General features: G+C 37.6%; 1 protein-coding gene across 1 annotated transcript in view; it reads right to left on the reverse strand.

Moving 5' to 3' along the window:
- The window catches only part of LOC100313548 (alkaline phosphatase), a 31,637-nt gene extending 18,771 nt beyond the window's left edge, over nt 1–12,866 (reverse strand). Inside the window, 4 exon segments of the mRNA NM_001168027.1 lie at nt 6,006–6,187; nt 7,223–7,403; nt 7,601–7,824; nt 12,718–12,866. Of these exon segments, the coding sequence (NP_001161499.1) occupies nt 6,006–6,187; nt 7,223–7,403; nt 7,601–7,824; nt 12,718–12,793 (663 nt within the window). The 5' untranslated portion in view covers nt 12,794–12,866.
- Between the last annotated feature and the right edge of the window lie 838 nt (nt 12,867–13,704).

Below are 13,704 nucleotides of genomic sequence, written 5' to 3' on the forward strand. Positions count from 1 at the left end.
CAGCCAAAACTGATGGCATTACTCAAACTTCTAATGGAATCAGCCAAACCTGGTGGCATTACTCAAACTTCTAATGGAATCAGCCAAAACTGATGGGATTACTCAAACTTCTAATGGTATCAGCCAAACCTGGTGGCATTACTCAAACTTCTAATGGAATCAGCCAAAACTGATGGCATTACTCAAACTTCTAATGGAATCAGCCAAACCTGGTGGCATTACTCAAACTTTTAATAGGATTAGCCAAACCTGGTGGCATTACATAAACTTCTAATGGTATCAGCCAAACATGATGGCATTACTCAAACATCTAATGGAATCAGCCAAACCTGATGGCATTACTCAAACTTCTAACGGAATCAGTCAAAACTGGTGGCATTACTCAAACTTCTAATGGAAACAGCCAAACCATATGGCATTACTCAAACTTCTAATGGAATCAGCAAAACCTGGTGGCATTACTCAAACTTCTAATGGAATCAGCCAAACCTGATGGCATTACTCAAATTTCTAATGGGCTCAGCCAAACCTGGTGGCATTACTCAAATTTCTAATGGAATTAGCCAAAACTGATGGCATTACCGAAACATCTAATGGAACCAACCAAACCTGACGGCATTACTCAAACTTCTAATGGAATCAGCCAAAACTGATGGCATTACTCAAACTTCTAATGGAATCAGCCAAAACTGGTGGCATTACTCAAACTTCTAATAGAAATAGCCAAACCATATGGCATTACTCAAACTTCTAATGGAATCAGCAAAACCTGGTGGCATTACTCAAACTTCTAATGGAATTAGCCAAACCTGATGGCATTACCGAAACTTCTAATGGAACCAACCAAACCTGATGGCATTACTCAAACTTCTAATGGAATCAGCCAAAACTGATGGCATTACTCAAACTTCTAATGGAATCAGCCAAACCTGGAGGCATTACTCAAACTTTTAATAGGATTAGCCAAACCTGGTGGCATTACTCAAACTTTTAATAGGATTAGCCAAACCTGGTGGCATTACATAAACTTCTAATGGTATCAGCCAAACATGATGGCATTACTCAAACATCTAATGGAATCAGCCAAACCTGATGGCATTACTCAAACTTCTAATGGAATCAGCCAAAACTGGTGGCATTACTCAAACTTCTAATAGAAATAGCCAAACCATATGGCATTACTCAAACTTCTAATGGAATCAGCAAAACCTGGTGGCATTACTCAAACTTCTAATGGAATTAGCCAAACCTGATGGCATTACCGAAACTTCTAATGGAACCAACCAAACCTGATGGCATTACTCAAACTTCTAATGGAATCAGCCAAAACTGATGGCATTACTCAAACTTCTAATGGAATCAGCCAAACCTGGAGGCATTACTCAAACTTTTAATAGGATTAGCCAAACCTAGTGGCATTACCGAAACTTCTAATGGAATCAGCAAAACCTCATGGCATTACTCAAATTTCTAATGGAATCAGCCAAACCTGGTGGCATTACTCAAACTTCTAATAGGATTAGCCAAACCGGGTGGCATTACCGAAACTTCTAATGGAACCAACCAAACCTGATGGCATTACTCAAACTTCTAATGGAATCAGCCAAACCTGGTGGCATTATTCAAACTTATAATAAGATTAGCCAAACCTGATGGCATTACTCAAATTTCTAATGGAATCAGCCAAACCTGGTGGCATTACTCAAATTTCTAATAGGATTAGCCAAACCTGGTGGCATTACCGAAACTTCTAATGGAACCAACCAAACCTGATTGCATTACTCAAACTTCTAATGGAATCAGCCAAACCTGATGGCATTACTCAAACTTCTAATGGAGTCAGCCAAAACTGGTGGCATTACTCAAACTTCTAATGGAAACAGCCAAACCATATGGCATTACTCAAACTTCTAATGGAATCAGCCAAACCTGATTGCATTACTCAAACTTCTAATGGAATCAGCCAAACCTGATGGCATTACTCAAACTTCTAATGGAATCAGCCAAAACTGGTGGCATTACTCAAACTTCTAATGGAAACAGCCAAACCATATGGCATTACTCAAACTTCTAATGGAATCAGCCAAACCTGGTGGCATTACTCAAACTTCTAATGGAATCAGCCAAACCTGATGGCATTACTCAAATTTCTAATGGACTCAGCCAAACCTGGTGGCATTACTCAAATTTCTAATGGAATTAGCCAAAACTGATGGCATTACCGAAACTTCTAATGGAACCAACCAAACCTGATGGCATTACTCAAACTTCTAATGGAATCAGCCAAAACTGATGGCATTACTCAAACTTCTAATGGAATCAGCCAAACCTGGTGGCATTACTCAAACTTTTAATAGGATTAGCCAAACCTGGTGGCATTACATAAACTTCTAATGGTATCAGCCAAACATGATGGCATTACTCAAACATCTAATGGAATCAGCCAAACCTGATGGCATTACTCAAACTTCTAATGGAATCAGCCAAAACTGGTGGCATTACTCAAACTTCTAATAGAAACAGCCAAACCATATGGCATTACTCAAACTTCTAATGGAATCAGCCACACCTTTTGGCATTACCGAAACTTCTAATGGAATCAGCCAAACCTGGTGGCATTACTCAAACTTCTAATAGAATCAGCCAAACCTGAAGGCATTACTCAAATTCTAATGGAATCAGCCAAACCTGATGGCATTACTCAAATTTCTAATGGGCTCAGCCAAACCTGGTGGCATTACTCAAATTTCTAATGGAATTAGCCAAACCTGATGGCATTACCGAAACTTCGAATGGAACCAACCAAACCTGATGGCATTACTCAAACTTCTAATGGAATCAGCCAAAACTGATGGCATTACTCAAACTTCTAATGGAATCAGCCAAACCTGGAGGCATTACTCAAACTTTTAATAGGATTAGCCAAACCTAGTGGCATTACTCAAACTTCTAATGGAATCAGCAAAACCTGGTGGCATTACTCAAATTTCTAATGGAATCAGCCAAACCCGGTGGCATTACTCAAACTTCTAATAGGATTAGCCAAACCGGGTGGCATTACCGAAACTTCTAATGGAACCAACCAAACCTGATGGCATTACTCAAACTTCTAATGGAATCAGCCAAACCTGGTGGCATTATTCAAACTTATAATAAAATTAGCCAAACCTGATGGCATTACTCAAATTTCTAATGGAATCAGCCAAACCTGGTGGCATTACTCAAATTTCTAATAGGATTAGCCAAACCTGGTGGCATTACCGAAACTTCTAATGGAACCAACCAAACTGATGGCATTACTCAAACTTCTAATGGAATCAGCCAAACCTGATGGCATTACTCAAACTTCTAATGGAATCAGCCAAAACTGGTGGCATTACTCAAACTTCTAATGGAAACAGCCAAACCATATGGCATTACTCAAACTTCTAATGGAATCAGCCAAACCTGATGGCATTACTCAAACTTCTAATGGAATCAGCCAAAACTGGTGGCATTACTCAAACTTCTAATGGAAACAGCCAAACCATATGGCATTACTCAAACTTCTAATGGAATCAGCCAAACCTGGTGGCATTACTCAAACTTTTAATAGGATTAGCCAAACCTGGTGGCATTACATAAACTTCTAATGGTATCAGCCAAACATGATGGCATTACTCAAACATCTAATGGAATCAGCCAAACCTGATGGCATTACTCAAACTTCTAACGGAATCAGTCAAAACTGGTGGCATTACTCAAACTTCTAATGGAAACAGCCAAACCATATGGCATTACTCAAACTTCTAATGGAATCAGCCAAACCTGGTGGCATTACTCAAACTTCTAATGGTATCAGCCAAACCTGGTGGCATTACTCAAACTTCTAATAGAATCAGCCAAACCTGATGGCATTACTCAAATTCTAATGGAATCAGCCAAACCTGATGGCATTACTCAAATTTCTAATGGGCTCAGCCAAACCTGGTGGCATTACTCAAATTTCTAATAGAATCAGCCAAACCTGATGGCATTACTCAAATTCTAATGGAATCAGCCAAACCTGGTGGCATTACTCAAACTTCTAATAGAATCAGCCAAACCTGATGGCATTACTCAAATTCTAATGGAATCAGCCAAACCTGGTGGCATTACTCAAACTTCTAATGGTATCAGCCAAAACTGATGGCATTACTCAAACTTCTAATGGAATCAGCCAAAACTGGTGGCATTACTCAAACTTCTAATGGAAACAGCCAAACCATACGGCATTACTCAAATTTCTAATAGAATCAGCCAAACCTGATGGCATTACTCAAACTTCTAATGGAATCAGCCAAAACTGGTGGCATTACTCAAACTTCTAATGGAAACAGCCAAACCATACGGCATTACTCAAATTTCTAATAGAATCAGCCAAACCTGATGGCATTACTCAAATTCTAATGGAATCAGCCAAACCTGGTGGCATTACTCAAACTTCTAATAGAATCAGCCAAACCTGATGGCATTACTCAAATTCTAATGGAATCAGCCAAACCTGATGGCATTACTCAAATTTCTAATGGGCTCAGCCAAACCTGGTGGCATTACTCAAATTTCTAATGGAATTAGCCAAACCTGATGGCATTACCAAAACTTCTAATGGAACCAACCAAACCTGATGGCATTACTCAAACTTCTAATGGAATCAGCCAAACCTGGTGGCATTACTCAAATTTCTAATGGAATTAGCCAAACCTTTTGGCATTACCGAAACTTATAATGGTATCAGCCAAACCTGGTGGCATTACTCAAACTTCTAATAGAATCAGCCAAACCTGATGGCATTACTCAAATTTCTAATGGAATCAGCCAAACCTGGTGGCATTACTCAAATTTCTAATAGGATTAGCCAAACCTGGTGGCATTACCGAAACTTCTAATGGAACCAACCAAACCTGATGGCATTACTCAAACTTCTAATGGAATCAGCCAAACCTGGTGGCATTATTCAAACTTATAATGGAATCAGCCAAACCTGGTGGCATTACTCAAACTTCTAATGGAATCAGCCAAACCTGGTGGCATTACTCAAACTTCTAATGGAATCAGCCAAACCTGGTGGCATTACTCAAACTTCTAATAGAATCAGCCAAACCTGATGGCATTACTCAAATTCTAATGGAATCAGCCAAACCTGGTGGCATTACTCAAACTTCTAATAGAATCAGCCAAACCTGATGGCATTACTCAAATTCTAATGGAATCAGCCAAACCTGATGGCATTACTCAAATTTCTAATGGGCTCAGCCAAACCTGGTGGCATTACTCAAATTTCTAATGGAATTAGCCAAACCTGATGGCATTACCAAAACTTCTAATGGAACCAACCAAACCTGATGGCATTACTCAAACTTCTAATGGAATCAGCCAAACCTGGTGGCATTACTCAAATTTCTAATGGAATTAGCCAAACCTTTTGGCATTACCGAAACTTATAATGGTATCAGCCAAACCTGGTGGCATTACTCAAACTTCTAATAGAATCAGCCAAACCTGATGGCATTACTCAAATTTCTAATGGAATCAGCCAAACCTGGTGGCATTACTCAAATTTCTAATAGGATTAGCCAAACCTGGTGGCATTACCGAAACTTCTAATGGAACCAACCAAACCTGATGGCATTACTCAAACTTCTAATGGAATCAGCCAAACCTGGTGGCATTATTCAAACTTATAATGGAATCAGCCAAACCTGGTGGCATTACTCAAACTTCTAATGGAATCAGCCAAACCTGGTGGCATTACTCAAACTTCTAATGGAATCAGCCAAACCTGACTACGCTCTGATTATTCGAGTACGTGGCCTTTGAGCCAATATGGCAGATCATTTATTTGACTCTGTCCTATGGAGGTAATATTGTAAAATTGCATATCAAATTTTAAAACTATTTGCAGAACCATCCACCACATTTGTTACGTAATTTAAGTGATGGTGTAACTCTGTGAAATGGGTTACAATTACGTGTGTAATTCTTACCCGCATGTTTCTACCAGGCAGTTCGTTAACCAATTGCCATGCGATATCTTTACAACCTTTGTCTCTTTCTTCCTTTGGCATGTTATCGTCACCTTCCCAGTACCGACTAGCGGCATGAGCATACGTGCAAGCCGGCGTGGCGTGGGTTATCCTGGTTGTAGTCACAATACCTGTAGCTTTACCTGTAAGCAACGTGGCGTTAAGTGGTTAACTTTGTGCATGGAGCTAGTAGGAACTATTTTACCGTTATTATTGAGTGTTATTGATTCAATTATATCAAAAACATTTCTTGATTCGAAACATCTATGATAATATTTCAATGATTCAGAACTAATCCACGTACTCGTGAATTGCACACTATGTTAATCCAACTCGAGTCGAGTTACCAGTCAAAACAATGAATATGAATAATACATTTTTCAATTACCAGTCAAAACAATAAACAGAAATATTACATTTTTCAATTATTAGTCAAAACAATGAATAGAAATAATACATTTTTTTAGTTACCAGTCAAAATAATGAATAGAAGTAATACATTTTTCAATTACCAGTCAAAACAATGAATAGAAATAATACATTTTTCAATTACCAGTCAAAACAATGAATAGAAATAATACATTTTTCAATTACTAGTCAAAATAATGAATAAAAGTAATACATTTTTCAATTACCAGTCAAAACAATGAATAGAAATAATACATTTTTCAATTACCAATCAAAACAATAAACATGGATTATACATTTTAATATACCAGTCAAAACAATAAATAGGAATAATTTCAACAATTTACAATGTTAAACTATTGTTGGTATTATGTGACGTCGTATGACCTAATTTGTATTCAATATAGGGTTTGGTCTTCCGTAATTTCCCCCAATATAATGATTAACCCTTCAAAACGAGGGAACTGATAAAGAGGAGATTAATCATTACAAATACTGGGAATAGTATATTTAGAGAAAGCATTCTGTACAGAGATAATTGTGACAATTAGTAGAAAAAAGGACATTGCAGTAATTATGATTTTAAAACAAATTAAGCTAAAAACTAAGTGAATAAAAAGTATAGTTTTCCTACCATCTCCCGTCCCAGAAATTCTGTTGGTCAATCCCAAAATATATGTGTTCGAATCAACATTACATTACATTTATTCTAGATATGTTATTACTTTATTGTAAATTCAGAGTGAACATGATACAGATATTATTATTACCTGCATCCTGTGCTATTTTGAGTATGGAATCCACTGCGTATTCGTTTGGATTATCTTGCGTACAGTTACCAAACTCAACTCTATCGTCCATACCTATGGTGTTATAGTTTGTTTTCACCCCGCATAGATATGCGGTGCCAGACGCTGCTGAATCAGGAACTTGACGATCTGCGCAGTATGTCTACAACAACAAAATATATCGTATTTGCGTTTATATCTGTAAGTAGTAATTAACATGTTACAACGCGATGACGGAATAATGTTCAGAAAAAGTCTTCTGAAAATAATAGAAAATATTAATTAATTAATTAATTAATTAATTCATTCATTCATTCATTCATTCAGCAAATCAATCATTTATTCACGTATTATACACACCTTTGCCAATCCTACATTGGGAAACCTCTCATAAAATAGTTCATACTCTTCTCCACTTGCTCCCTGCTGTAGTTGTCCTTTGTAGATTCTAGTGGCTGTAATAGTACTGATACTGTTACCATCTCCCAAAAACAACACAACATTTTTAGCTACTTTATTCTTAATTTTCAGTCGCTGAGCTCTTCGAATGTCACGTGCTGCTTTTTCTTTCCAAAACGCTAAGTCTGCAATTAATAAATATATAAACATACTAACATAATGAATAAATGATTAATGTAAGGGAATATCCATTTATTATTCCTAGAGAGGGGGGCGGTGCTTTTTTCAAAAATAATGTAATAATGTTGTTAAGGAGGGTGCCCCCTTTAGAAAAAATGAAAAATTTGCAGCAGCCCTATATATATGTATATTTTCATGTATTGTTATTGATCTTTTACATGTATATATAAAGAAACAAAAATACTTGTGAAAATTATTTAATGAGAGGAATAAAAAAGAAAACAGACGAAAGGCTAAAAAACGAAGAAAGGACAGATTTTCAAATGGGGTTATGCGTCTCCTACAAATGCTAACGATATAGCACAGAAGTGTTTCCCTACTGATATCAATGAAATGTCAAAACAAAAGATCTATGAGCTTCTTACTGCTGCAATTAACTTTAGAATGACAAAACGAAATTTGCCCTTTTTAGCACACATTTTAGAAAAAGGGGTTTTTCATGGTGTAGCAAAAACTCAAATGTTAAAGTTATATGAGGAGCACAGTTTCATGTTTCATTCATTTGAAAGTCATTTGTGAGAAGGCAGTACATGTAGTGAAGATAAAAATGCTAATCTTGATCCTGATGATTTTGAAGATTTTTTTATTGGAGATAGCAGTATATATGATGACTGTGGAGGTAGTGATGATAATGGTAGGACCACATGTAGTGGCAGCAGGTCTGGTGTAGGTGACAGTGGTGATGTTGGTACTAACGATGGTAGTGGGTCTGGTGCCGCCTTTGTTGGTGGCAATAAAGATTTTGTTACTGGTGATAGCAGTTGGGCTGATGCCTGTGGTGTAGATGGTAGTGATGATGTTGGTAGGAACACATGTAGTGGCAGCAGGTCTGATGTAGGTGACAGTGGTAACGATGGTACTAACGATGGTAGTGGGTCTGGTGCCGCCTTTGTTGGTGGCAATAAAGATTTTGTTACTGGTGATAGCAGTTGGGCTGGTGCCTGTGGTGTAGGTGGTAGTGATGATGTTGGTAGGAACACATGTAGTGGCAGCAGGTCTGGTGTAGGTGACAGTGGTGACGTTGGTACTAACGATGGTAGTGGGTCCAATGCCAGTTTTCTTGGGTGTAATAATGATGTTGTTACTGGGGATAGCAGTGGTGCTGTGGTGTGGATGGTCGTGATGATATTGTCACTAGTGATCGTAGTGGGTCTAATACCACTTGTGTTAGTGGCAATGAGGATGTTGCTCCTTGTGATGTTGAAGTCTGTTGCCAGTGGTTTAGGCGGCAGTGCAGTTGGACTGTCAGCTTTATTAAGACCTGTTTTGCAATAATGTATTGCAATAATGGATACTTCTTTTTATTATATTTACAAATATTTTAAACACAAGAGATTTGCATATACTGACATTTCATGTTTATTTTTATTTTTATTATTTTACATCTGTTAACAAAATACTTTCTATATGTATATTTTTATTGTATTATATTTAAATATATTCAGTTGTAAAATATGCTGACCCCTCTGTTTTGCCCGACCCCCTCAGGAATAATAAATGGTCATTCCCCAATTTAACACGGATGAGCGTTATCGCGAATCGGTGCAGCCGAAAATGTGTCATGAATTAGTGACCCTGCAGTTATGGTGACGGACCAAGGTGCATTTCGGCAGTGTCTCTAAGATATAAGATAGGTGTAGTAGGCAGTGCCATTCAATGGTTCTACGGATGACAAGTCATGTATAATTGTATTTGTGCGTCCACTGCATACAGAATTCCACTGAAACGTGAAAGTATGCATAATCTCTGAAGTCATGCACGAAGTTATTTGTTCGAAACATCCTTCAGACGAAAACTAATTTGGGGTGAATTGCAGTTATCTGCAAACGTTTCTGGTCATGTGTACAATGTAGTAGTTGTCGTGATCGCATATATATGTATATATACACAAGCCATTACGAACTAATACAAGCTTGTAACATTATTTTGTGATCGAGGCTTTCATTACGCAATATCTGTGATGTCATCATATTATGGGTATATTAAAGTTTGTCCACCATCTTGTAATGTCTGACTGCTCTTTACCACTATTCACTACTATTACTCTAAACAGCATAACTGCGGATACTTCTAGTGAAATATATATTTTCAGTCTGTTTTGTAAAATGTCGATGTTCCTGATAATCTTATATCTTGCAAATATGTTACAGATAATATTCTGTGTAACATCGTGGTTACCGAAGTTGTTAACTTGCTTATGTCAATGGAGGCAACTAAGTTGTTGTGTCTGGATGATACACCGGGAAAAACTCTAATAACGTATGCTGATTTTCAATATGAGTATACGAGCAGGTAACCCCTCCCCGCATTTGTCAAATATCCAAATATCACTTCTGTTCATAAATGATATATAACAACGCTGGAATGCAATGTCTGCTCAGTTAAGTGCGTTCACAATGCATAAAAGAAACATAACAAGAACTTGAAAACAAGAGAAAGTAACTTGAATGGATTGAACTTGCATTCTTTGCTTTGTCCGGTTGACGCTTGTTTACTAACCTAGTCTATACAAAATGTCAGTTTGATGACGTGGACTTGTTGTGACCTACAGAAACGAGGCTGTGACTTTCAGCACGTAACACATTTACCCTATGTGTATGCGCGCGGTCTTATTTTTGTTGGTGTGAGTCTGGCAAATAGATATTGCACATGGAAATAAACATTTTTCAACACACATCGTATAAACAGTCTAATGAGGCACCAAGTATCATTTAAATGTTGGAAACGTGTTAGAACACGGTATGGTCTATTAAGCACATATTGCATGGCAATGAGGGCACTACCCCACAACCCCGAGGGGAAAACAGACGTATACTAGTGCCCTCGTGGCCATGCAATGTGTGTTTTATAACACATTACACGTTCATACTAGGAACGTGTATAGATCATCTGCCGTCTTCTTCTCGATGTCTGCTAGCGGTGTCCCGATTTCTCCACAAAACGATATAAAGACGCTTCTAGAAAAGCTGATTGCGTCCTTCGTCTTCGGTGCATCTTTATTTTCTACTAGTGTGTCATGTTCTTTTCTGAACTGAAGCTAAATCGTCCAGTCTTTCGAGGCGGACCATCGATATCAGTACCAATTACAGTACAGTATTAACGAGCGATGTGTTATAATGAAATTTGTCATACATAAAATACAGAGTCGAGTCCTCTATTTAAGCGAACATCATTGTCCGGGCCTGCTATCACGTAATAATGGACAGTGTGGGGTTCTTTATTTCAATTGTAATATCTCTAAATGTCGAAATATTGAGAACGCTATGTGCAGTGGTACGCATGAGATGAAATTGAAAACATTAAATATTGCTGGTTCACATGCAATCTTTCTCGTGCGTCCGTGAAATATCCCCGAATACTGCCCAGTTTAATCGGACTGATAATTGTTTCAGCGCGTGGTATTGTTCATTTGTGTTTACTCCACTATGCTTATAATTGTCACAATATTTAGAGCGTGTTATAATGGTTTGCTACATATTACACAGAACAACGATTTAGTCGTATTTCCGATTAACAGGGGCCTAAACTCCCTCTATTATAACGAATATTTGTAATGTTTCATTAGAAGATGAGTTGCATTCCGCCACACCACCAAGTAAATAGTCACGTCAATGAATACCTACATCGGACAATGGAGGGGGCTGAGTAAATATATTCGGACAGCATATACAATAAGACTGAGACGAAATGATGCCAGTTTATTACAGTGTATTTCAGTGTTAGTGTACTAGTATGTATCTATACACTAAATATGATTAGATAAGTGTGTACATAGGAACTTTGAAACACACCTTAATCACCGAGTTCTAGATAAACGTATACATAATAACCCCGGTAATATAAATTAACAGACCTCTGAGACGCTTTTAAATTTAGAACCCGTGGCCTTTTTAAGATTCGCTGAGAAAAGGATATATTTTAGTTCAAGTATGATTATCGATTGCAGATTTCGCCCCTAAAGTAATTTTTCACCGAGTCCACTATTCAATCAAACGTAAATTGAGACCAATTATTTGTATGAGCAGAGGGGGCAGAAATAAATATATTATCAAAGATAGTATTACCAGATATAGTTTGTCTTTTATCTACCCCTCCTGCATAATGGATCGTTTACACAAAAGAATGATCCTTGTGGTATGAGCCGTACTGTAACACTAGTGGGAGCTTGAACGTGCCGAATGTGTCTAATTAGGTCATAGGATGCAGATAGTGACATTTCGGTAAACAAATTGCTTCGTGACGTCATAGATACGATGCATTTATCGACCAGGATTGGTGTCGTTATAATTTCACATGACATTAGTTTTAGTACTAGTAAAGTAAGTATAGCCACGCTAAGTGAATATATTTTATTGTGAATGACGCAAATTTATATATATGACCTATGTGAATATTTGGCAGCGTTGTCAATTACCACATCTCTATATAGAATTACAATCGTCACATCGGGATTGTAGATACAAGACTGATATCATAAATGACTTTGCACAAGTAAATGTCCTTCCTTGAGTGCCCGCTACGTGACTGCGGTGTTTAACACTATACAAATCACGACAACATGATCATAAGTTACAAAACCAGTGAAGCTCATTTTAATTCGGTCCATACACACCACCATTTGCCAGACACTGGATTCCCCCCCCCCCATGTATGTGAAATTTAACTCAACGTCAATAATCAGTTCACAGGTTTGATCTAGTTGCTGGTGTGCGTACACCGCAGAGAAACACATACATACAGTGGCTCTCTATTGCATAGCTTGCATGGAAACGCCCATCATTGTAAGTGAAGTTCAAATATTTGTGCGAAAGTTGTTGAATCTGACATTTAATACTGACCTTCCGATGAAGCCACCTGGAAGAACACCAGAAAAGCAAACAGCAAACCGACTAAATTCATATTTATCGCAACCATATCTGTAGAAAGGACACAACAACAATGCAATTATGGCACAACACGACGCTCATTAACAGTTGGTCACTCTGTCAACAGGCACTTAAAGTATAGTAGTGGCGACCCCGGATAACAAACATGCATGGTTACGAACACAATTGCAAATAAAGCGCCCTGTAATGAGAATTAGAGAGAATGAGAATTAGCATTACAATGCACAAAGGGGGACACACTCTTAGAATTGCTTTCTCGCAAATCGCTATAGCGAGTTTCACACATTAGCCTCGGTACATAATAAGACTGACCTTCAGATTGAACGCCAGCATTCTGGTTCCTAACCCTAGTACAAAATGCAAATCTAAAGCAACAAAAAAGTGTTATAAAATGATTATAACTTTTGATTAGACTTGTATACAGTTTCGGGTTTGTTTTTTTCAATAAAATAAAATATTATGTGATAATATAAGTTACGAAAATCTCAGATAATGGTCTGGTATTCCGTTCATTATGAGAAATAAACACTGCTCGGCACACTATTGTTACGTCACAAATGTGGTTGCATGGTATACATTTATTACCTAACAAAGTACATGATAATTATGGGCACGCTATATCTGTTGTCACTCCCCACCTATAAATATGGACGTACTGTATTTGTTGACACTCCCTCCCTACCTATAAATATAGACGTACTGTATATGTTGTCACTCCCCACCTATAAATATCGACGTACTGTATTTGTTGACACTCCCTCCCTACTTATAAATATAGACGTACTGTATTTGTTGACACTCCTTGCCCACCTATAAATATAGACGTACTGTATTTGTTGACATTCCCTCCCTACCTATAAATATAGACGTATTGTATTTGTTGACACTCCTTGCCCACCTATAAATATAGACGTACTGTATTTGTTGACACTCCTTGCC

The sequence above is a fragment of the Saccoglossus kowalevskii genome, chromosome 13 (assembly GCF_978046115.1).
Source record: "Saccoglossus kowalevskii chromosome 13, keSacKowa6.1, whole genome shotgun sequence".
In the NCBI taxonomy this organism is placed as follows: Eukaryota; Metazoa; Hemichordata; class Enteropneusta; family Harrimaniidae; genus Saccoglossus; species Saccoglossus kowalevskii.